The sequence below is a fragment of the Dipodomys merriami genome, unplaced genomic scaffold (assembly GCF_024711535.1).
Source record: "Dipodomys merriami isolate MVZ:Mamm:240054 unplaced genomic scaffold, mDipMer1.0.p SCAF_14, whole genome shotgun sequence".
Classification (NCBI taxonomy): Eukaryota; Metazoa; Chordata; class Mammalia; order Rodentia; family Heteromyidae; genus Dipodomys; species Dipodomys merriami.
The window spans coordinates 3,503,203-3,529,840 of record NW_027202715.1 but is presented as its reverse complement, the minus strand read 5'-3'; the positions used below and the strand labels follow the sequence as shown (position 1 = coordinate 3,529,840).

At 39.6% G+C, this 26,638-nt stretch overlaps 1 protein-coding gene across 2 annotated transcripts in view; it reads right to left on the bottom strand.

Moving 5' to 3' along the window:
• Positions 1-26,638, bottom strand: part of Vcl (vinculin) — a 103,230-nt gene that overhangs the window by 22,303 nt on the left and 54,289 nt on the right. For both annotated transcript variants that reach the window (XM_070020628.1, XM_070020627.1), the window contains exons 3-13: positions 26,087-26,237; positions 25,801-25,909; positions 23,937-24,059; positions 22,849-23,009; positions 15,756-15,846; positions 14,304-14,451; positions 9,952-10,105; positions 8,803-8,978; positions 4,902-5,092; positions 3,284-3,483; positions 1,825-1,953 (exon numbers count right to left, since the gene is read on the bottom strand). In XM_070020628.1, the coding sequence (XP_069876729.1) occupies positions 1,825-1,953; positions 3,284-3,483; positions 4,902-5,092; positions 8,803-8,978; positions 9,952-10,105; positions 14,304-14,451; positions 15,756-15,846; positions 22,849-23,009; positions 23,937-24,059; positions 25,801-25,909; positions 26,087-26,237 (1,633 nt within the window). The remainder of the gene's footprint in view (positions 1-1,824; positions 1,954-3,283; positions 3,484-4,901; positions 5,093-8,802; positions 8,979-9,951; positions 10,106-14,303; positions 14,452-15,755; positions 15,847-22,848; positions 23,010-23,936; positions 24,060-25,800; positions 25,910-26,086; positions 26,238-26,638) is intronic.

The window sequence follows — 26,638 nt, the reverse complement described above, 5'->3', positions numbered from 1 at the left end:
CAAAAAGAAAAAAGCCATAAGTTGTGCTGTGGCTCAAGTGGTAGAGCACTAGCCTTGAGCTGAAGAGCTGAGGGACAGCGCCCAGACCCAGATTTCAGGCCCCATGACCAGACCACCCAAAAAAAAAAAAATTAAAAAAAAAGAACGAAATGAAAAAGTGGCAAATCATCCCAGCTGAAGGGGAACATGATCTGAACCACTTAGTGACCACAGCAAGAGAAAGGAAATGGAGGTGAACAGATAAGAATAGCACAAACCTTGACCCACAAGTTCTTTGTTGTCTTGAATGGCTAACCTAAACTCCTTGGAGCCAAATACTTGTTCCCAGATTTCTTTGCAGCTATGGTACCCATGTCACAGAGTTCTACTCTACACAATGAGATACAAGCAAATGTCTCCTGGAGGAGTTCTGTACCCACAAAGTGCAAGGCTAGAACTTGTTCTAGGAACCAGGATTACATCAATTGCAGACTAAGAAATCCCTGGAGTTGGGTTATGGTGCTATTTTAGGTAATCACACAAAAGTGACATTCTGGAGAGAGAAAAAAATAATCTGTGGGAAGGATGACAAATACCAAGAGCTGAGATTATGACACAGTGACATACACAAGGAACACTAGGAGTGTAATTCAAGGTTATTGTAAAGAGAGGAGCATGAAGGAAAAGAATAAGTACCAACGTAAGATCAGAGAAGTAGGGGACCAAACTCAGTGATATTCTGAAGCCATTTTCACCAACTCAACCAGGTGACAATGGTCAAACATGAGCCTTTCTTCCCAACTCAGTGACTTGAGGTTAAAACATCCATAACGGAAGTATTTACATCATGGAAATCAATCAGTATTACAAATCAGGGTTTTGGTGTTTTTATTTCCTGGAGAGTTAATTTACAGCACATGTTAGCCATTACTGTTCATTTTAAGGACTCTCCGGCTTTTACTGTTCATTTTAAGGACTCTCCGGCTTCCATTTAGAACAGGAAATAGTTACTGGAAGGTTCTGAGCTGAAGAATAATATCAAATAATTTAAAAGGATTGTCCTGAGCTGGGCACCGGGGGCTCATGCCTATAATCCTAGCTACTCAAGAGGCTGAGATCTGAGTATCACATTCCAATCCAGCCCAGAGGAAAAAAATCCATGAGATTCTTATCTCTAATAAGATATTCAGAAAAAGTCAGAAGTTGCACTGTGGCTCAAGTGGTAGAGCCTTTGAGCATAAAGAGGCTCAGGGACAGTGCCCAGGCCCTGAGTTTAAGCCCCAGGATACACACACACACACACACACACACACACACACGAGTCACTCACACACACACACACACACACACACACACACACACACACACACACACACACACACACACACACACACACACACACACACACGAGTGTCCTGATTTCCATGTTAAGAATAAAGTACCCTAATAGTGACTGGATCACTACTATCCATTTCTTTCTGCTTTGAACAATGGTGCCCAGGGAGCAAAGGTCATCCCGTACTATGAGGAAAAAAGATTTTTAGCTCCTGACTTGGTGCCAGAGCTGTCAAATTCCATGTTTCTTGATATGTAATGACAATATATTTTATTTTTGTCAACTCTGATGGTCAAATCTTCTACTACTTGCAATTAAAGACATTCATAACTGATACACTTAGTGAACTAAAAGCCCCCCTTCCCAAACTCCCACATTTCTTCCACAATTTCCCAACTATTGCTGCTGGTGTACACTATAACCACAGTTTACCTGTACAAATATAAATAAATTAATTATATAAATATATGGCTGGCCCACAAAAGAACTGGAAGACCTCAGTTACCTACCTCCTCCCTATTGGGAGTATCAGGAGGGGCAGTGGCCGCCACTGCCAATAGCTTGATGGGAGTCGTGGTATCACTGAAAACATCTGACACCTCCTGAGTCATGGCTTCCTGCATCTGGGCTTTCAGATCCTTAAAAATATTATTATAAATGAAAATCTCCAACAACATTCCAAAATCCTGTCTGTTAATGTCCTTACTTCAATGGTACATTCACTTATTCATTCATTTAGCTTTATTTAATAAATATTTCTTGAATGTCAAATGTGTTTACAACACTGAGTTAGCCCAGGTCAAAGTTATGCCTCCTATCCTCTAAGAAATTAGTGCCTGGTAGAAAGCATAGTTATGACATTCATGTCCCTATTCTACCCAATCAAGGAAGTGAACTTCCTTTCTTGGTGTTCTCTACGAAATGACACTGAGAATCACAGGGTTGAGCCCAAAGAAGACCCTAGGATGAGGCAGAGATCTCACTGCTGAAGAGACATGGTGATAACCACTAAAAATGGTAGATGCTGTGCCAAAATGCTAAACAATTAGTTATCTTAAGAGGAAAGAACCCAAGAATGGGGATTAGGTTTCTAGAACTCAGTAACTAATAAATGTACTGATTTCTGAACATGAGTCTAAACCAGAAGATACTTAGAAATCACAAGTTCTTTTTCAAAGTTATTTCATTTAGTCCAATTTAAGTTTTCTGAGTTTATAAGAAGAAATCTCCATGCCCGCTATTGTTCTCAGGGTGGATGGCGTACACTGGGGAATGACACTGGAGATTATTATATAGGCTACACAGACAAATGACTATAATAATTTTGTATCTTTTTTTAAATATTAGAAAAAATTCAAGTAGGTTATCAAATGCATAATTTCAGGGTTATTCCTTTTAAATAATTATTTTGTTTTCTTTTATATAAATGTAAAGGTGATTCTTTTTTTTTTTTTTTTGGGTCAGTTGTGGAGCTTGAACTCTGGGCCTGGGAGCTCTTCAGCTCAAAGCGACTGCTCTACCCTACTTGAGCCACAGCACCACTTCTGATTTCCTGTGGTTAATTGGAGATAAGAGTCTCACAGACTTTCCTGACCAGGCTGGCTTTGAACCCTGATCCTCAGATCTCAGCCTCCTGAGTCGCTAGAATTACAGGCATGAGCCACCTGTGCCAGGCATGAGGCAATTCTTAATAAAAAAATAATTGACTATAACGCTATGACTATATGACTATGACAAGGGGCATATGGATAGAGCCAAAATCATGAATAAAACTTGGAAAACACATTAGTTGCTACAAAACATGGGTGACCTTTTTCCTACTAAACTCTCATTTCCTAATGTCCTTGGTCATACTCTTTTTATTTTCTTTAAAGCAAAAAAGAAATATTTTAATTTTAATTCTCTCTTCCATCCATCCTTTTTCAATGATAGCATGAAAAGCTTAATGATCTGTGTTCCTGAGTTTACCTTTAAGGAGTCTTGAAGCTGTGATGCAAGTGCTCTGGCCTGAGGACTCTCCCCTTCCCCTCGGGCAGCCAGGTCAGCCAACTGAGCTGTCAGCTGATCCACACGGTCACACTTAGCCAGAAGATCTTGCCGATAAGGTCCCATCATAACATTAGCCAAACGATGTCCTTCAGCTACAAGCCCCCGGATGGCAGCCTGGCCTAGACCAAGAGAAAAATCACTAAAATTCACACAGACCCAGAGAAAGCAACAGCAATGTTACTCTGTAAGTTTGGCATTTTTTTCACAAAAAGTATAATGAGACAGAGTTCCCTGATGAAAGAAAATACTTTCAGAATATAGAAAAGTATAAATAAGAATAGACTAACAACAACAAAAAAGAGTAGACATACTATATATTAACTTTTCTTTATGTATGTACTGGAGATTTAGGCCAAGTCTTCATTCATGCTAAGCTACTCATCCAGCCCAACTTTTATTCTTTATTTTTCTTGACCATGTGCATTTTTCCATTTCATTATGGTTTTTTTTATCTACTTGCTTTTTTTGTGTCAGTCCTAGGGCTTGAATGTCGCTAGCTTTTGTGCTCAAAGCCAGCACTTTTACCACTTGAGCCACAGCTCCATTTCCATCTTTTTTGGAGGGGGGTGGGGCAGAGGGTAGATAATTGGAGATAAGATTCTTACATACTGTCCTGAGCAGGCTGGCTTCAAACCACAATCCTCAGATCTCATCTTCCTGACTAGCTAGGATTGTAAGTGTGAGCCACCAGTATCCCGCTAAATATCTTTTTAACACATGGCCCAGGGTGTAAGGGGCACAGCACATGTCTCATATATACAAATTCCTAGATTTGATCCCTAGCACTATAAAAACAGCAGCAGTAACAAAAACATGACCTATGTAGCATCTTACCATAGGAACTATAATTATTTTACTACTTAGTACTGTTTACATACATTTTTGTGTTAATTCCTCAAAATAAATTGTATCTTAGAAAAAAATTCCTAAAAGTCAAATAATGGAATCAAAAACACCACATTCAAAACATTTCTATCAGTTTATTCCTACATCAATAAGTTATACAATGGCCCAGTTGTAACAGAAGAGTCCTTGCAGCTAAAATAACCTAGTTTTTTGTTTTTGTTTTGTTTGCTTTTTTTTTTTTTAATTTTTGTGGGGGTCCTAGGTCATGAACTCAGGGCCTGTGTGATAACTGTGAGCATTTTTGCTCAAGGCTAGCATTCTACCACTTGAGCCAAACCTCCAGTTCCAGCTTTTTAGTGGTTCATTGGAGATAAGAGTCTAATATACTTTCCTGCCCAGGCTAGCTTCAAACATCAATTCTCAGATACATAGGACTGGCAGTAAGTCATTCAGAGTTTCGGTTCTGAGCTGAAGCTCTATTTGTGTAAATCATTTATTCTCTAGTACTACTGGAATACACCACTAGATTTTATTAGCTATAAACAGAAGTAGAATTACTCTACAAAAATGTAACTCACAAGTGGCGTAAGTACCCTTTCGGCACTTCATTAGACATGTTACAGGACATCAACAGCCTGTTTATTTGCACTGAGACCAGTGTAAGGAGTGTTCAATGCACTGACACCCTTACCTACTCCCCGGTCGTCCACTGTGGGGTTGTCAATCCACCGCTGAGCTTGCTCAATCTTGCCCTCCAGGTGGACAGCTGCCTTGGCAGGTCTGCTGTTGGCCACAGCCCTGTTGGTTTTGGACTGCAGGTTCTGCAAGGCAGTGGCTACCTGTTTGGCCAGTGCTCGAGCCTCTGGGGAATCTCCTTTACCCCTAGGTGAAGAAAAACAGCCATCGTGTCACAGTTTACAATTTACACTGTAGACATAATTCACATTGACATGACGCATCAATGACAAATAATAATGACAACAAATTCCTAATAAATACTAATTTGGAAAGTAGTTTAATTAACCTTTGAATAAGAAAACAGTTTAAATTTAGACTGTTTTATCCTAGTTAAGACACTAAATATGAGTTTAAGGCAGTCAAGCTCAAGAAAGTTCAATAATTGGGTGAGCTGAGCTCAATCAGTCATCACCCGCACCCTCAGCCTGCCACCAGTAAAAATACTAGTTCTCTGTGGAACGTAGTATGCCTGGACAGCAATGGCAGTGGTGACAGTAGTAGTGATGGAGGTGGTGGTGGTTAACAATGAAAATACTAACCTATCTGCCAAAATGTTTCATTTGGATACTATTTTCCCCCCTCATGCTATTTCTTGGGCTTGAGCTCATGTCCTTTCACTGTCACTTGGGTTTTTAACTCACAGAAGGTATACCTCCAATTCCAGCTTTTGCTAGTTAACTGGAGATACAAGTCTGGCAGAGGCTGGGAATGTGGCTTAGTAGTTGAGTGCTTGCCTAGCATACATGAAGCCCTCAGTACCACATAATACCACAAATCTTCAATACCACATAAACAGAAAAGGCCAGAAATGACACTGTGCCTCAAGTGGTAGAGTGCTATCCTTGAGCAAAAGAAGCTCAGGGACAGTGCCCAAGCCCTGAGTTCAAGCCCCAGTACCAGCTCCCCCCCCCCCCCCACACACACACACAAAAAGAAGAAAGAAAAGTCTAGCAGATTTGTCTGCCCAGTTTGGCTTCAAACCATGAGGCCCTGGGTTCAATTCCTCAGCACCACATAAGCAAAAAGAAAAAAGCTGGAAATGGCACTGTGGCTCAAGTGGTAGAGTGCTAGCCTTGAGCTAAAGAGCTGAGGGACAGTGCCCAGGCCCAGAGTTTAGGCCCCATGACTGGACCGCGCCCCCCACCTGCAAAAAAAAAAAGCCTTCCATAATACATGGATCTCAGCCTTGTAACTAGCTAGGATTACAGGAATGAACCACCACCTCCTTTTTTTTTTTTTTTTGGCCGGGCTTGAACTCTGGGCCTGAGTACTATCCCTGAGCTTCTTTTTGCTCAAGGCTAGTACTCTACCACTTGAGCCACAACATCACTTCCAGTTTTTTCTGAGTAGTTTATTGGAGATAAGAGTCTCACAATGCTGGGTGCCTGGTGGCTCACACCTGTAATCCTAGCTACTCAGGAGCTGAGATCTGAGGATTGTGACTCAAAGCAAACTGGGGACAGGAAAGTTTGTGAGACTCTTATCTCCAATAAGCCACCAAAAAATCAGAAGTGGCACTGTGGCTCAAGTGGTAGAGTGCTAACCTTGAGCTGAAGAGCTGAGGCCTAGGTTCAAGCCTCACGACAGACCAAAAAAAAAAAAAAAGGAGTCTCACAGATTTTCCTGCCCAGAATAGCTTCGAACTATGATCCTCAGATCTCAGCTTCCTGAGTAGCTAGGATAACAGGTGTGAGCCTCCAGTGCCCAGCTAGATACTCTTTTCAACAGTAGCTTTATTATGTTAAATTTCTATAATCTTCCCTATTATAAAGCCTCCTGAGGGGGCTGGGAAAGTGGCTCAGTGGTAGAGCGCTTGCCTTGCATGCATGAAGCCCTGGGTTCGATTCCTCAGCACCACATAAGCAAAAAGAAAAATGCTGGAAGTGGCACTGTGGCTCATCAAGTGGTAGAGCGCTAGCCTTGAGCTGAAGAGCTGAGGGACAGCGCCCAGGCCCAGAGTTCAGGCCCCATGACTAAACCCAAAAACAAAACAAAAAAATAAATAAATAAAAATAAAAATAAAGCCTCCTGAGTAGCTAGGATTACAAACTTTTACTTTTGATAGTATGCCTTCCTGAGCATTTTTTTTTCAGCATGTGTTGCAGTTTTTAACATTTTTTTATTCTTTTTTATTTAGGGGTGGGTAAAATGTTTGAAACAGGGTCTTGCTGTGTAGCCCAGGCTGGCCTCAAACTCAGTATCTCTTGCTCCATTTCCCTTGTGCTGGGATTACAGTCATTCACAACACTTTGGTACATTATCTTTTTTATAAAGAACAACATATTTAACAGAACAAATTATACCTCTTTTCCATACAATCAAAGTAAGTGCCAAGAAAGCCTTTAAAGTAGAAAGCATGGTGAGGATGTTATTACAGAAACATCACACAAGATGTATAATTTAAAGATTCTTTATAATTTCTATTTAAGAAATAACATTTAGGCCAGTGCCGGTAGCTCACACCTGTAATCCTAGCTACTCAGGAGGCTGAGATCTGAGGATCAAGGTTCAAAGCCAGCCCAGGCAGGAAAAATCGTGAGGCTCTTATCTCCAATAAACCATCAGAAAACTGGAAGTGGTGCTGTGGCTCAAGTGGTAGAGCACTCGCCTTGAGCTGAAGAGGTGAGGGACAGCGCCCAGGCACAGAGCTCAAGCCCCATGACTGACAAAAAAGGAAGGAATAAAGGAAGGAAAGAAGGAAGGAAGGGAGGGAGGGAGGGAGGGAGGGAGGGAGGGAGGGAGGGAGGGAGGGAGGGAGAGAGGGAGGAAGGAAGGAAGGAAGGAAGGAAGGAAGGAAGGAAGGAAGGAAGGAAGGAAGGAAGGAAGGAAGGAAGGAAGGAAGGAAAGAAGGAAGAATGGATGGACATTTAGGGTTCGCAGTGTGCTCAAATGGTAGAATACTTGCCTACTAAGCATAGGCCCTGAGACGAAACCCTAGTACTGCCCAAAAAATAAACTTTAATTAAATATCAGTATCAGTTCTGTCAAAAGAGATTGAAACCTAGCCATACCCTGGTGGCTAGTTCCTTGGGAGGCTAAAGTCTGAGAATGAGAATCTCAGTTCAAAGCCAGCCCAGGCAGACAAATCTAACAGACTCTTCTCTCCAGTTAATCATTAAAAATTCCAGAAGTGGCGGGGGCACTGGTGCTCACACCTGTAATCCTAGATACTTAAGAGGCTGAGATCTGAGGATCACAGTTCAAAGCCAGCAGGAAAATCCATGAGACTCTTATCTCCAATTAACCACCAGAAAACTGGAAGTGGCACTGTGGCTCAAGTGGTAGAGTGCTCGCCTTGAGTTGAAGAGCCCAAGGACAGCACCCCAGGCCCAAAGTACAAGACCCATGACCAACCAAAAACAAAAAACAAAAAACAAAAAACAAAAAAATCCAGAAGTGGAGCTGTGCCTCAAGTGGTAGAGCACCACCAGCCTTAAGTGAAAAAGCAAAATGAGAATATAAAGCCCTGAGTTCAAGCAGCAGTAACAGCAAACACATGCATAAATACATATATATACAAACACATACACAAAGCTTTAAACCCACTGATGGGCATAAAAAAGGGAAAATACTATTTTAGGAATTATAAAAATATAACTTAGAAGAGTTCATAGCATCCTAAATACATTAATTTAAAACTGTGTGATCAACCATATATTATTAAGTCTCATGTCACTCATACAACAGAGGTGATATCTGACCCAACCTTATCACAAAGAAGCCATAAGAATGTAGTAGAGGGACATAATACATGTATTTACCATGCATTTAACTACACCTTCCTAGAGTCAATGAAGAGAAGGAGTGGAAGGGAGATAAGAGAAAAAGAGCTATTAAAGGGACTGAATACATACTGTCTTCTTAAATCTGCTAATTTCGAAGTCAGAGCAGCTATTTCTCCAAGGGAACGCAGAATGTCATCTCTCTCTTTTGGATCATCACACAATTCTGCTATTTTCCGAGCTTCAGCCAAAGCCCCTCGAATCTGTTCTTCCCCTTCAGGTCCACCATTTGGATCTGCAAGCCAATTCTATACCAAGAAATGGACAACGATGTGAGCTACTACTATTCATGAACCACATTTAATTTAACTTAGACAGCCATCAGAAACAAGTCTAAAGTTAATTTATGTAACACCAATAATTATTCTTAAAGTGCTCCTCTGGTCCTGGGCTTGAACTCAGGACCTGGGTACCGTCCTTAAGCTTCTTTTACTTAAGGCTAGCACTCCACCATTTGAGCCACAGTACCCCTTCCAGCTTTTTTCTAAGTAATTTATTGAATATAAGAGTCTTTCTTGCCCAGGCCAACTTTGAACTGAGATCCTCAGATCTCAGCCTCCTGAGTAGCTTGAGTACTAATTCTTATTGTTTACACAGGAATCTGTGTAAAACAGGTTTTAGGTAAGACCTAATTAATCCCTCCTTTTTTTTGATATCTATGTTGTTTGGAGATTTGAACCCAGAGGCTCATCATATACACTAAGCACCTGCTTTACCACTAATGCTATATTCCCCCGTTCATTTCCATTAGAATTAATCACAGCCTTTTTAAATTTCTCAAACATTTGTGTAAGTGCTCACAAATAATTTAACATAAAATATAAAGAGAAAGTTTTAACCTTTTAAAACTGCTGTGACCAAATACAGTTGTGAATTCTAAGATAAGGGATCATTTCAATTTGCCATCATCTCTACCAGGAACTCCTGGTATTCAGAGTGCTATCTTTTAGCTAGGTGATATATTCAAAATTAACACCTTTATTTCAAAATATAAATGAACATTAGTCTAAACCTGTAAAAAGTAGGGGAGGTGTTAATACTGGAAACTTGTAGGAAACAAGCCATCAGTCTTCACTTAGAAACACCCAATATCTACCCACAGTAAATGACAAGGGACAGAGAGAAAAAGGAGGGGAGAAAGAGATATTTATAGGATATTTATAGAGCACTTCTTTTTCTCTTTTCTCTCCTACCACCCTTGAAAAAAATCACCATCACTACCTGAGCAGCATCGATCTTCTTTGCAATACTCTGCTTTGAGTTTGTCATGGCTTCCAGCTTGCGAGCTGCATTTTCCACCTTCGCTGTGAGCACATCCAGTCCTTGAGATACCTGCTGGGCTTTCTGCATGGCCACAGGTGAGGCGCCTTGTCCTCTACTCAAACAGACAAAAGCTGTCATTGTCCCCTCTCAGATACTTCATAACAGAATCTTCTTAACATCAGTACATGTCATGTTTGTGAACACACTTGTCTTTTTCCTTTTCCCCAGTAATTTTGGATAGCACAAGAAAACAGAACTAAAGAAAGCAAAACACCAAAACCATCTACTTTCTCTTTTGTTTTTAGGAATACACTTTAGCTTTATGGGACTACATAACCACTTTGAAACCAGGACAGCAAATTTTGATAGTAATTATTCTCCTCTTGGTGATGATTACATAACCAAATCTAAACTTCAGTGGGAAAATGTGCTGGGGGTATTATTGCTATGGGAGGCTTTGTTACCAAAGTAATGTGTGCTTTAGAAATAAGTAGCCCATTAACTTGTCTTATTTATGGGCAAGGGTACACTGAAAATGTTTGAGGAGACAGCACAGTGTTACTGAAATTCTACCACACTGAAACCAATTAGATCCTGACTTTTAGTATCTATGGGACTTTGTTTATGATGTTTAAAGTAACATGTAGGACTGGAGGTACGGTAGCATGTCAGCCATGAGTAAAATAAGTAATGTAGAGTAGAACATGGTGGTTCATCAATACAATCTAATCTACTCAGGAGGCAGAGATCAGGAAGATCATAGTTCAAGGCCAGACCAGGAAAAATGTTAGCAAGATCCTATCTCTATGTCTATCTCATTGGGTATAGTTGCGCACATCTGTAATCCCAGCTATGTAGAAGGTATAGGTAGAAGGATTACAGTTTGAGGCCATCCTAGTCCAAAAGTACTACTTATCTGAAAAAGGGATAAAGCTAAGTGGTAGAGTACTTGTTTCACAAATGCAAGGCCCTCAGTTCAAACCCCAATACTGGATGGGGGGAAATAATATACTTGAGGGCTTGCAATATGGTAGACTGCTTCCCTAGCATTCATGAGGCCCTAGGTTCAATCCCCAGCACCACTAAAGGAATAAAAAAGTATTATAACTATTATTATCTATTATTATAACTAAATTAACATCATTATTACAGTGAACATAAGGACGATCTTAAATAGTTACCTTCCATTTCTAGGCAATCAATAAACAGCAAAATTAGTACTGAGGGACTAGTACCAGTTAGGACTTTCCGTCAAGCTTATAAAGAACCAATTTTACTATCTTCCTCTCTCAGAGATGGTAGGCTACTTACAAAAAGAAAAAATGTTTAGTAGGAATTTGTTTTCCTGGAGCTGGGAAGGTGGCTGAGTGGTAGAGCGCTTGCCTTGCATGCCTGAGGCCCTGAGTTCGATTCCTCAGCACCACATAAGCAAAAAAGAAAAAAGCCAGAAGTGGTGCTGTGGCTCAAGTGGTAGAGCACTAGCCTTGAGCTGAAGAGCTGAGGGACAGCGCCCAGGCCCAGAGTTCAGGCCTCACAACCGGAACAAAAAAAAAAGGAATTCGTTTTCCTTAACAGACTTCACAAGTCATAAAGATATTCCACTTCTTTTTACAAGCTCAGATCTTTTTTTTTTTTTAAACCCATGCAGCCTGCAGCCTGGTAAGTTCAATCACAGAAATGGCAAATTTACCATTTGGTAGAATGGCCTGGCTCATCTTAATCTGAGCTGCTAACTTTAACTCTAAAATAATATGAATCACTTCATCTATCTATTTTTTTTCTTAAATTCATCTGTTTTTCATCTAGACCAACATTTGAGATAATAAACTCCTAAGTCTATTGCTATTTTTTGGTCACTTGTGGGGCTAGAACTCTGAGCCTGCTCACTCTCCCTGAGCTCTTCAGCTCAAGCCTAGTGCTCTATCACTTCAAGTATAGCGCCACTTCTTGTTTTCTGGTGGTTAATTGGATATAAGAGTCACACAGACTTTCCTGACTGGCTTTGAACCATGATCCTCAGATCTCAGCTTCCTGGGTAGCTAGGATTACAGGCATGAGCCACCAGGGCCTGGCTCTATTGTTATTCTTTACCAGAAGAAGGGCATAATACTTTTAGGAAACATAATGTTTATAATTTAATTTGTTTTGTTCCCCCTTCACATCTAGTAATTCATAATAAGGAATGTAAATCTCATTGAAAAAGTAGAAATAAATATATCAGCTACAATCAAAGTAAGAGATTTGCCGAGTCCCATGATGATTAAAAAAACATACTTTTGTAGACAGAGAAATGTTCAGGAGAATATCAATGAAGAAATTGTTACTGTGTTTCAGCCATTGAAACAATAAATGATTGGCTAGCTTTAAGAAAGGACAACAGGAAGACAGCCTCACAGTCTTCATCATGAAAGGGTTTTGTAGACTACACTGTGAAGTAGGCCCACAGCTACTCATCACTGTTCGAGCTCTTTCTCTCTACAGATTAATGGTTGATCCCTCCCAACAACTGCTTCATTCTCTTGCTCATATTCACTCCCTCTAAACACATACAACTGTGTGTTTGAGAATTACAAGTGAAAGTGTCTACCACACAGTGAAAAGGCTACAAACAAAAGAGCCAGAAATGAGAAATTCAAAGAGCCAAGAACCCTGACAGGCTGCATTGGCACTTCTCCGAATAAGAACAAAACTTCTTTTTGTCCATTCTGCAAAGTTTTTGTGATACCCATGACAAGGGAGATGGCTTCTCAGCAAGAGAAAGCTTGCTAAGCTCAGGAGGAAGGATTACATTCATTTAAACTATTCCTCCTCACCTTCAAGATAAGAGACCCAACCTGGAGGGACTTCTAGGGCTAGTGCAACCACAAACTCAAGAAATTTCACAGAATATTGTATGGGCTTGTTTATTACATTGGTCCAAAAGAGACCTGTAGGTTCCCTAACCCCACAAGAGAGAACCATAACAGGGCTTGAACTTAGAGCCTGTCACTCTCTCTAGACTTTTTTTGGCCAGTTGTGGGGCTTGAACTCTGGGCTTGGACACTGTCCCTGTGCTCTTCAGCTCAAGGCAAGCACTCTACCGCTTGAGCCACAGCACCACTTCCAGTTTTCTAGTGGTTTATTGGAGATAAGAGTTTCACAGACTTTCCTACCTGGGCTGCCTCTGAACCATGATCCTCAGATCTCAGCCTCCTGAGTAGCTAGGCTTACAGGCATGAGCCACCGGCACTGGGCATCATTGGGCTTTCTTATTTACCACTGGCACTCTATCACTTGAGGCATACTTCCAGCCAACATTTTGCTGGTTAATTAGATATGGAGACTTTTTCTCCGTGAATTGACTTAAACCAAGATCCTCCAGATCTCAGCTTCCTGAGCAGACAGGATTACAGATGTGAACCACCAGTGCCCAGCTGGATCTGTGTTCTTAAGTGTGAATACTTGAGACCAGGTATAATGGTATACATCATGTTGAGGGACTTCTGGGTCTTATTTGTATGGAAATCCTGTGTATCCCAATGACCTCAAAGAAAATTAAACTCTATCTACATTAGCATCTGGACACGCTTCAATTTTCTTCAATGTCTTTATCATAAAATTCCATAAAAATAAAAATATTTTAGAATTTAGTCAATCTGTGGATGAATTCCAAGTAACTCTGTATCTGAGTTTTCTCAATAACAAATTAAGTATATTTAAGTATATTAAGCTATTTAAGTTATTTAAGCCAAGACTTTAAAAAGTACAAAAATAAGGTGAAAGAATTAGGAAACCAAGTAAGTAATAATTAAACAGAAACACAAAAGAGCCCAGAAATGACTTAGAGGACCATCTTTTAATTGATTTTAAAAGGGATGTATGAAATATTCTAGTGTGCTCTTTATGTTTCTTTCTACCTTCTGTCATAAAAGATATATAACCAACCCAGGTTTCAACATTGCCTCTTACTTTTTATAAGCCTATGGCTAGAATTTAAAAAACAAATGCCTTTTTTTCATTGCTAAGAGTTGTATAGTTGTACATTTCCACGTTTATAATATATTCTAATCAATCTCAACCCCTCTTATCGTTCTCCCTTAAAAAATAAATTTCTATTCAAATACAGTTCTAACTTAATTATTAGGCAGCTGCAGCATATTTTAAATTTGGAAAAGAGAAAAATCTACTCAATCTAGAAGAATTAATACCATGCCTATGTTATGTATTAGTCAAAGATGACTCAATAAAATTACCATGGACTTACTTTCTGAATCACCCTATTAGAAGAGCAAGTGACTCACTAGTGGTCTATTAAGAGTGGAGGCATTTACCTGGCTCGGAGGTCAGCCACTTGATCAGTCATCTGCCCCAGCATCTTGCAGGTTCCCAGGATCTCCCTGCGTTCCTTGCCTGCACAAAGTTCACCAACTTTGCCAGCTTCATCTAAGATCTGCCTGATGGCTTGCTCACCAGCATCCCCTAAAATAGGGAGATATTCAATATCTACATTGGAGACACATCAATTATTTAGTAAGGAAACCTTACAGTCATTTCATTCGTGAGGGAATAGATGACTTTAAATGACAAATGAATAGAAGGCAATCCATCTGATAGCTGCTAACATCCAAACAGTACCCTTGCAACTATGGGTGAGGCTTTAACCACAGATACTACTAGAAAAGATACTTGGAGCCATATCCTCTTGGAGATACCAAGAAGCTGGTGATAAAATATGGATGATAAAAATCTGGCTCTAACAATTTAATAGTGCTTAGCACCTCCAAACTCCATTCAAATATTAATCTAAAATGGAATAGATATTATATTAGACAATCTATGAAGCCAAGTTCAATAACTATTTCGGTCTTTATATAGTCAGCTTTACTTTCTAATTATTATTATTGGCATCACTATTTAATCTACTTAATTAAGTACTGACATAAATGGAAGTCTGTTTGATGGGAACTAGAAGAGAAGAAGCTTTATTCAAAATATTTAACTTACAGCCGGGTACCAGTTGCTCACGCCTGTAATCCTAGCTACTCAGAAGGCTGAGATCTGAGGATCACTATTCTAAGCCAGCCCAGAAAGTCGTGAGAGTCTTATCTCCAATAAACCACTACAAAACCGAAGTGGCGCTATAGCTCAAGCAGTAGAGCGCGCACCTTGAGCTAAAGAGCTCAGGGACAGCACTCAGGGCCAGAGTTCAAGCCCCACAACCGACCCCCCACTCCCCCACCCTGCCAAAAAAAAATTAACTTTCTAGCCAAATGCTGGTGGTTCACACCTGTAATCCTAGCTACTCAGGAGACTGAGATTTGAGGATTGTAGTTTGAAGCCAAACAGGGCAGAAACTCATATTTCCAATTAACCACCAAAAAAAGGGAAAAAAGCCAGAAGTGGAGCGATGATTCAAGTGATAAAGCATTAGCCTTGAGCTAAAACAAAGTTCAGGGACACCACTCAGGCCCTGAGTTCAAGCCCCAGGACTGGCACAAAAAATATTAACAACAATTAACTTTCTGATTCAGTGACGGTTTTGCATAGAATGCACAGCTCAGCTTAATTTAGACCTCCATGAGAAGATAATATGGTCAGTGCCCTTCATCCTTTTATGACCCAGTAATACTTTCATTAGCCAGAACTATCAGAAAACAGTATATGCTCAAAATGTTACAGAAATTAGAATTACGAGCTTATGGAAAGATCTCTTTCCTTCCCCCATGGCTTAAATTTTAGCTTTTGGTTTTACATATCAAAAAAAAGCAGAGGTATAGGGTTACCTGGGTTGGCATTGGGATCCCGAAGCCAACCTTTGGCCTGGTTCAGTTTGGAGTCTATGGAGGCTAGTGCTCTCTTCATGGCTTCAGTGTCCTTTAGAAGAGAAATCCCACAATTTTTATTTGAAAAAATTGAGAGACTATGATATAAAACAGATAGGGAAGTTGTTATGGCACTAACATACAATAGCTAAGGTAATCCTACAATAGTCTTAAAAACAATCCCATCACACTGCAAATTTTTTATTTCTGCCAAAATGCAGCACCCTGCATGCAAATCTTCAGTTAATTCTATTCTGTTTCCTGGTGTCTCTATTGCTAAAACTGTGAAAAGTGGCACAATTGCTCAAGCAAAAACATGGTTCATGTCTTCAGCAGGGAACAGCCCTGCTGTCACATGTCTCATTATCAGCTTTTCCACTAGTCAACACCCATCTACTGCAGCCCTGCCAGAGCCCCCCGCCCCAAGCTTTCAAAAATCCTCATTAGTATGTGGTGCCACAGATCACACCATTCTTTTACATCTTTGTGTATTTGGAAATACACATTACACACTGGATGAGATTTCACTCAATATTTAATCTGAAAAACTTGAAATTACTGGTTGGGAAACAAAAATGAAAATGTAATGCAACAAATCTTGTTTCAGTTCTCCAAATAAACCACTAAGTGTTATGCGAAAAGTGAGCATTTTCTGTCCTTCCCTGCTCCTATCTCTAATATAACAAGAAAAGACAGGACCTAACATACAAGTCTTGACTTATGCTTTATAACCAAGATTCATGATGACGAGCTACAGCTAACTTAAAACCTCCAAAGATACACTGGGAGATAACAAGTTAATCCCTTTAAATTACATTCTAATTTTTTTTTGATATAGGAAAATGCAGAGAATGAGTTTAGCATGGTAGAACAAGCTTGTATGTAAACCAGACACTCTGGTTCCAGGCCAGCCTTGGCAAGATTTATGCAAGACCCTACCTGAAAAACAAACTAAAAGAAAAAGGACTGGGGGGCATGGCTCAAGTGGTAGAATGCTTTGCCTAGCAAATGTGATGCCCTGACTTCAAAACTCAGTAGCATAGGGAGGGAGAGAGGGATTCTACACAATTCGAATCCTACAGAACTAGGGTTCTCTTAATGTGCTATTCCATCAGTTTTCCACACGGGGGCACCAGAAGAATTTCTAGTTCAATTCAAAGAGCCAGGGCTAGCACAAGTTAAACACTGTCAGCAATCACAGCCTGTGGTCAACAATCCTGAGGCCAGCTTTTCCAAAGTACCTATTCAGATGATAGGACTCTCCACTTTAGAATTCCCTCCTCCAACAAGATAGAACTGTTCTTTCTCCAAGCCTAACCTTAATTTTTAACCACAGTAACAAAAAAGAAGTGGCCTACATTACTGGGGAAATGGAACTAAAATACTTTTATTATCAACTTATATAGAATTATGGTAGATATCAAAAGGCAGCATCTTAAGATATATTTCAAAGGCCACTTGTAACTGGTATAAGTAGATATGTAATATTTTTAATGGTTTCTCACATAATTTAAACCTCTGTTCCTCCCACTCTGTTTTATACCAATTTATGCAGCAAACCCAACCTCCAAAAGTATACAAATCTTAAAAGAATATCACAGGCAAACTCTAACCCTCAGGAAGTTGGACAGCCTTCCAGGGTTAACACAAGTTATAAAGTATAACAGAAGTTGTCAAGATGTAAGTATTTTTTTATTTCACAAACTCTTACAAAGTATATGCTACCCTTGATAAGATTATGTCAATGTAAATGTCAATTATGTCAATGTAAAATTATTTAATTTAAAATCTATTAATAATCTCCTTAACACACTTTTAAGCCTAAGAAATAAAACCAATAGATAACTTGCTAGATTTCAAAACTGCAAATTCAAAAATATTTTACTGTCTAGTCAAGCAATAAAGGCTCTTAGGAACCTGACTAGGAATAACCTGTAGTTAGGTTCTCTTCTAGCCATTTCCCACCCAACCCCACCCCTACCCCACACCTCCCCACCCCACACCTCCCCACCCCCGTCAATGACCTCATTAAATCTCAAATTTCTGTAAAAGCTAACAGAGCTAGGTAGGAAAATAGCTACAGTGGCAGAGCTCTTACCTAACAAACAGAAGGCCCTGAGTTCAAAACCCCAGTATTTAAAAGAAATAGGGAAAAAAATGTTTACATTATTTCCCAGGAAGTAACATTTTCCTAAAATTCAACATCTCTGTGAGGGCTTACGAACCCCTGTGAATACTGAGCTCCTCCTATAGACAGTCAAGAGGAACTATAGTTAGAAAAGCCTTGCAATTCTAGTAGTCTTAAACTGAAAACTGTAAATAAAGAATAAGAACTCTTCACTATCCAATTGCTTTTCTTTCTTCTACTGACACCTTCCATCCCACTTCATTTCATTTCTGACCACATTTCTACCATTCCGGTGGGATTTTTTTGTTTGTTGTCAGTTGTGGGGCTTAAACTCGGGGTCTGGGAGTTGTTCCCAAGCTCTTTGTGCTCAAGGTTAGCACTCTACCGCTTTGAGTCAGAGCTCCACTTCCAATTTTCTGGTGAAGATATGAATCTCCTGGACTTTCCTGTTGGAGCTGACTTTGAACTGTGATCCTCAGATCTCAGCCTCCTTTGTTGCTAGGATTACTAGCATCAGCCACCAGCACCCAGTCACTCCAGTGTTTTGAACAAAGGTATTTCTGAGAAGACAGGTTGGACAAGAGAAAGCAGCCTAGTCAGACTAGTAAGTAAGTCACTTTCTCTGGGCTTCAGTTCATCTTCTCTAATAATACCTTCTAAAATTCTATACCTGTTGTGAGCATTTAAAGAGATATAGTTGCTGAAGATAAATTAAATGAGAAACATCCAACCCCCTTAACATTTGCTGACTTTCTCTTATGCATTTGAGGAGTGGGGATAAAGCACCAGAAATGATTGGGTGACCTATCCTAACTGAACTCATTAGAGATAAATCTCTCAGTCCAAATTGGTTGCAAAAACATAATACTAGAACACTCAGAAGAAGGCCACAACCAACCTTATTATTTTAAATAAATAAAATTGAACTATTAAATCCCAAAGGTTGGCAGTAAGGACTAGTGTTACAGGATTGCTTGTTCTAACCAGTATTTCCTTCTTTGGTAAAGTGATCTTCCAGCAGGAGCTCTGAGTCAGTCACTGCGTTTACTCATCTCCAGGCTAGAGCCATAGTGGGAGGGAACTCACCACAACTGACTGGCATCTAATGAATCAAACTGCAAAAGCCACTTCTGTAAAAATGTGCTCAGAATTGTTCTTATACTCCCTCTTAATTCCTAGCATGCATCAAGATCTAAGTTCCTAAATTTAAGAAAAAACAAGATTAAGAACTGAGCATGGAATTTACAGACTAGGATTAGAACTGTGTTTAACTCAAAATTCTTTGGATTCATAGTATATTCTTAGAAAAACTGCTAACTTGATTGTTAATGATCACTGAAAGAAGAGGGTGAAATGTATTTTCAAAAGAAAGTGTTTAAGGTCAAAGTTACTTTTAAATTTGTAAATGTGTGTATGAATGTAGGTATGAGAGGTAAGACAAACACCTACTGAATTGTCTCTTTAGGTATACTTTTACCAAGAATTTGTTTCACTTACTTTCTTCCCCCACTTTTTTAGAGGAACCATCACTTTCCAGAAGAATACTGCACCAGTGGGGAAGCATGAAACAAGTATGGTAAGACAAAGTTAATTGGCTTATTGGTAGGGATGAGAAGTGAAAAACACTGTATGCATGAAACAGGATGGGACAAGGATACAGGGTCTGACTGATTATATAATTGCCCACAGTTGAGCAATAAAAGATGCCTTCCAGTTAATCCTATTGAACTGAAAAACAGACAGACAAAATGCCACCTTTAAGAAAAAAGCTTCCCATTGAAAATATTCGTATGACTAATAAATATTTGATGTGTAATTAAAGGTAGAGTAGATAGGAACAGGACTGGGAATGAAATGTCATGTTATCTTTCTATATAACCAAAAAGCAAACAGGTTAAAAATAAACATCTGGTTCATTCTAAGTCATTGTGTATTTGAATTTCTTTTGGCTGAGCTAACTGAATTCACATTTGTTCCTGATAAAGTTAGTTTTGCAACATCCTAACAAACTAGCTTCTTCTCAGATAAGCATATACCTGGGAAAATTACTGCCAGGTGTAGTGGTGCACACCTGCAATCCCAGCTACTCTGGAGTTGGAGATCAGGAAATTAGAGACCATGGGTTTGAGGCCATCCTGAGCCAAAGAGTTAGCAAGAACTCAACCAACAAACTGGGCATGATGACATGCAATTGCAATTCCAACTATGTTGAGAGGCTGGAGATAAGATGACAAAATCACAGGCCAGCCACAGGCAAAAACTAAAGACTTTTTCCAGATAATAACTAACGCAAAAAGGGCTGGGGGTATGGTTCAAGCAATAAAGCACCTGCCTAAAAAAATAAGATAAATGAATAAACAAACCTGGGGAAGTTTCCACGTAAATTGTAAATAAACCTGGTAAGAACTTGGCCAGTTCCTCATCTAGACTACCAAGTACCTAATCCTTATCCATTGAAAAATCCCAACTGACTTTTTGTTTTGTCTTGTTTTGTTTTGTAAAGAAGCAGCTCTTGATGGCACTTGAATGAAATAAAGCTTAATAACACAGTCACACTTATTCACTAAATGATGGGTAACTTTTTCTCCTCCAAAACTAGAGACACATTAAAGTTAAATGCTTCTTCCTTACTACTTGTCATTTGCTAGAAGCAAAGGAAAGACTGAAATTAGGAAAACAAGAGATCATAGAAAAATGACAGGTGATTTGCAGCTTAGGCAGCAGACATGCAAGTAAGCTATGGACTTAAGTTAGAAAACCACCGGCAACCCCTCTTGTCCTTTTGGTTTTGACTGCTAGGATTATTATGCAATGAAAAAGCTCTTGAGACTGTCCATTTTCTTTTCTTTCTTTCTTTTTTTTTTTTTGAGACTGTCCATTTTTGTTGTTGCTTAAAACCTCCAAGCCAGCTGGGCGTCGGTGGCTTATGCCTGTAATCCTAGGTACTCAGGAGGTTGAAATCTAAGGATCACGGTTCAAAGCCAACTCGGGCAGGAAAGTCCGCAAGACTCTAATCTCCAATAAACCACTCAGAAAACGGGAAGTGGCTCTGTGGCTCAAGTGATAGAGCACTTGCTTTGAGCTGAAGAGCTAAGAGATAGCTAGCGCCCAGGTCCAATGTTCAAGGCCTACAACCAACAACAAAAAAAAAAAAAACACCTCCAAGCCACATATCCAAAAATAACATTTCAGAGCCTGCAAAGACTGGCAGGAGAGGTATATTCAGGAATGGTATCACCTGGCAGTCTCCTTACCAAACAGCAGGGTCTACAGGCAATTTATAGGCCACCTAGCTTCCTAAGGAAACTAGCCCCTCAAATGAAGCTGGAGCAATGACCAGGCCAAAAAAAAAAAAAAAAGTCAAGAACCTGCACAAAAAGATTTTTTTAGGCTGGGAAGGTGGCTCAGTGGTAGAGCACTTGCCTTGCATGCCTGAGGCCCTGAGTTCGATTCCTTAGCACCACATAAGCAAAAAAAGCCGGAAGTGGCGCTGTGGCTCAAGTGGTAGAGCGCTAGCCTTGAGCTGAAGAGCTGAGGGACAGCGCCCAGGCCCAGAGTTCAGGCCCCAGGACCGGACCCAAAAAAAAAAAGCTCAGTATGAGCCAGAGTCAAAGAGTCATCCCACCATAGCCTGAAGTCCCATATTAAATCACATTCTGACACATATTGGAGCACAGTGTTACACCGGCAAACAATAAGGCATGGCACACAGCACAAGAAAACCCCACAGACATGCGTTTGTCTCTTAAAGCAAAAAAGAAATTAGAGGGCAAGAGGAAGCTTACCTTCTAAGTGGGAGAAAAAGAATAAAACAAACAAGAGAACAACAACAACAAAAACAAAAGATGCATAAAGAAGTCATAACAGGGAAGTGAAAATTGTCAAATATGCAAAAGTAAGTATTAAAGACTTAAAATGATTACAGCATATAGATTTTAAATATAATCTTAAAAATCCATTGAACTCCACAGCAATGTAAACAAAGCCATAGTTAAAGTAAAATAATTTATTATGAACAGTTATAGCTTACTGAGTGACGAGAGAGGACTGGTCATTTTAGGCCCCAACCTGACCTTACCTTATAGGTGGGTCCTGGAGGATACAAATACAATTCCACTGGTCGATCACCCAAATGGAGCCACTAACAAAACCTCCTTTTTTTTAGTGGGCTAACAGTCTGCTAGGTGGCCCTGAAGCCAAACTTGGGTTGTCTCCATACATGGAAAAGCTAGATTTTGGAGACAGTGTGTTTCCCCTAACTATTTACTCTATAAGGAAAGTATAAATCAAAACAGCCCTGGTTCCTGGAGAGCTGATTCACATCCACAGTGTTCACAGCCACTACACAGGGAGAAGCAGACAAAAGCAACATACAAGGTGCTACAAGAAATCCACCAAACTCCTTTAGAGCCAAGAAAAATTTCTACAAAGAGTAAAGGGATCTCTAAAACTAACTCAAAAATGTGAAGACTAATATTTTAAATAAACATTTCTTCAGGGAAATAGAATAATCAAAAACACATCTAGAAATGCTGTTTCCTCTATTATTTCTCTGGGCTTGTTTAGTATCTTAGTGACCTAGAATCAACTACCCACATAAAAAGCAAAAATCCCACCCAGAGGAGTCAGTATGCACACTAGACATCCTCCAATAGCCCCGCCAATGAGAATCTAACAGGAAGAAAAGGATACAGAGTACCTCAGTCTCCTATCAATATTCAACTATGCCTACTGTTTTCCTTGGAAAAAAGAAAATTCACAAAGCTAGCAAGTAACCCAGGAAACAAAAGAAAAAAGTACTTTCACAATTGGAGTCCTCTTACGCTACAATTACAAGATAAAAATGTGAGACAGGGGATAATCAAAATCCCCAGGAGGAGAAAACTTGACATTGTTTTCGTATTCCTCATCCATGGTAACACCAACCTTGCTGGCCCAGGCATCTTCATCCCAAGAAGTGAGTTGTAAGACACGAATGATCTCATTAATTTCAGCACTCATCTTTTCTACAGTAAAATTGCGATTTTTCAAAGCTTCTTCTATTCCTTGGTTTTTTGAGTTTTTAGTTGTTACAAAAATCTTCATAGCTATAAAAAACAATCAGAAAATTGGAAACTAAGTTTGGATTTTTATTTTGTTGTAGAACAATATTCACATGGGCCAGGCACTGGGGGCTCTCACCTACGATCCTAGATGAAATCTGAGGATTGTGGTTCAAAGCTAGCATGAGCAGCAAAATCCATGAGACTCTTATCTCCAATTAACCAGCAAAAGGCTAGAAATGAGCTGGGCACCAGGTGACTCATGCCTATAATCCTAGCTACTCAGAAGGCGGAGATCTAAAGATGATGGTTTAAAGCCAAACTCTGAAGGAAAGTCTGTGAGACTCTTATCTCCAGTAAACTATTCAGAAAAAGCCAGAAATGGTCTTGATCACAGAGACACTCAGGACAGAGCCCTGAATTCAAGCTCCAGGACTGGCAAAAAATAAAGCCAGAAATGGAGCTATTGCTCAAGAGGTAGAGCATCATCCAGCCTTGAGTGAAAAAAGCTAAGGGATAGCACCAAGGACCTGAGTTCAAGTCCCAGTACTGGCACCAAAAAGAAATTCACATGGGTGCTGGCACATACTGACACTTCACAAGTACAAATCCCTTTTGCTAGTTAAATGAGCAGAGGGAGAAGGACAGCATTAGAGAAGATGAATCCTGGTCTCTTAGCCAACAGCCAACATTTAACATTCAGTCAACAGATGTCATCTCCCCCCCCCAGGTAAAAATAACGCATCTAGCCTGGCACTGTAGTCCTAATGACTCAGGAGGCTGAGATCTGAGGATCATGACTCAAAGTCAATCCAGGAAAGTCCATGAGAGTCTTATCTCCAATTAACCACCAGAAAACCGGAAACAGAACTGTGGCTCAAAGTGGTAGAGCTCTAGTCAAAGCAGCAAAAGAAAATGAACCTCTGAGTTTAAAACATACTACCTTCCCCCATCAATAGGAAGAGGAAATACCTGAAATGAGAACTGGAAGCAACTCTTTCACAGTATTCATCGAGTTCACCAACATCACTCGATGCTCCTGGTGAGTCAGCTCCTGCTGTCTCTCATCAATCATCTTGGCCATCTTAGTCATTCCTGGACCAAGGATACACAGGATGAGAATGAATTAGTAGGAAAAAGGCCAACCTGACTGTCCATGTATTTAAACAACAAACATTCTCACTAAACCATTATATACAATTTTATTCTTTTCAAAAGTAATTCATTAAGTGGCTTTCACAGCTGACATATGTGTGTATATGTATATGTATATGTATATATTTATATACTGATACTTTTTAAAAACAACTTTAATATATATTTGGAAAAAAATTAATTCATAAGTGGGGGAAAGTATTTTGCCAGGCTACTATGCATACAGGTTTCATTTAGCACTTCTGCCTGCTCTGCAGACTCACATGTGAGCTCAGTACTGAATGCCAACACTGAAAACAGTTCTAAGAATGGCAATGATGTGCTTTATTTACATCTTTATTTTTTTCTCTGCGGTCCAAATTTGGCCAAAATTAGCTAAACTGCATTTAAAATTAGAAACAAGTAGAAGTATTATTTAAAAAAAATAATTACAGTAGTGGTAGTATATGCAAGCATCTGGTATGATGGAATCAATCTGCTAGCACTTTTTGTTTACTTTGGTAATTACTCAAAGGTCCTACATGACTTTCTAAAGTTCTGATTTTTCAAATTGCTCCTAGAATTTCTTAGTTTTTTCCCACAGAACATTAAGACTAAAGGCTTGGTTTGAGGTGGGGCTGCTTCTTCACAAAGAGTAGCTTCATTTTGTTTTTATGTATTGGAATTCTGCCAACAAAATTCCATTTGGGAAATTAATTTTTTTCCAGTGCTATGAGAAATTTTGAAGTGTTTGGATCACAGCTGGGGGTGTAGCTCAGTAGTATTACACTTGACTAACATGCAGAATGCCTGGGTTCAATCCCCAACAAACATATACAAAAAGTATACCACTGCAGACATCAAAGAAAGCCATTCTAGTGATGAGATTTATTATCTTTATAATCAACTACACTGAACCCTCATAAATGTATTGTTAAGGCAAGGAGAGTGACAGAGGGGATGAGATTGAGTGAAATATATTGTAAACATGTAGAAAGGTAAAAATGAAATCAACCCCTCCTCCCACTCGTATATACTAAGTTAATTAGAAAAAAAATACTGTTATGTAAAAGTCAAAATTTCACATAAAAAAATACTTCATAATAAACCTCAAGTTAAATGCCTAGTATGTTTATTCTGTTGGTCTAGATTGCTTTAAGGACACTCAAGGTCATGTTATAACTCTATAAGATCAGAAGCTGCAATCTCCAGTGTATTTTGAATATTCAATATTCAGATGCCTAAATAATTATCTCCAAATGAAATTTAACCACAACAGCTCTTTATCCTTCCAGGTCTGATTATATTATGCAGCCTTGGGCTAGGCATAAATCCATAATAGTAGGCAGGCTAATTAGCAAGCTAAGAAGTCATAAAGAGCCAGCTGGCAGACACTGAAGGAATGCTGTGTAATGTGGAAGAGAGAGGTCAGGATTGAGGGTGGCCTTCAGCATTACAGTAATCGAAAAGAATTTCCTACATTCTCCAGCAGTATTTTCAATGTCTGGTGTAATTCATTTGCCAGGGCCAGGATTTGTACAAAGCAAATTCAGATTGCAGAGAGAATGACATCTCAGCAGAAGCCCAGGGTCAGTTCCATTGATAGAGACACCCAAAAGTATCATCTATCTTTTGTACAATCTAGAGATCCCACACTGACAATTCATTACAAGTTGTGTTATAAAAGCTGGATATGACAAACCTGGCCCAAGATTCTTTGTATAAGTGACCAAATCTTCCATAGTCTCCACTACCTCTGCCACTGTAAGATATTCCAAGATGCCTTTGCAAACACGAATGATTTTCCGAACCTAAAAATAAGAATTCAGGGTTCAAATGAATGTGCAACACATTGCAAATATGACCATGCTTAGCTCTTTAATACTTTTGTCATCCTAAATAATCATGCAATGTTCCAATATTTTTAAAAAATGCTTTTTTTTTTTTTTTGGTATGGGAGATGTCTGCATGGGACTCAGGTTGCCTACCTCAGCTTCATCAAAGGTAAGAAGCAGGTCTGATGTGCCAGAGAGGATGCCCCTTGACCCATCGATGAGATAATCTCGAGCAGGCACTGAGTAAGGGTCTGACTGAAGCATCTGCGCTGCCTGAACAAGCTTGGTGCAAGCATTCTCGACCCTGGGGGGAGAAAAACAGTCAACTCTCAGGCTGAGCCAAATAAAAAAAATCATATGCAAATACAAAGAATGTAAATTCACATTTTTTTCTAACATGGAAAACAGACAAAAACACTGATAATATTACATAAGCTTTTTGCTGTTATTGTTGTTTTGTTGGTTGTGGGGCTTGAACTCAGGGCCTAGGCACTGTTCCTGACCCTCTTTATGCTCTACCACTTGATCTACAGAGCTACTTCTGTTTTTCTGAGTTGTTAATTGGAGGTAAGAGCTTCACGGGTCCTTTTCTGCCCAGGCTGCCTTCAAACTATGATCCTCAGATCTCAGCTTTATGAGTAGCCAGGATTATAGCCGTGAGCCACCAGCACCCAGCTAGCATGTAAATTTTCAGATTTTAAAATC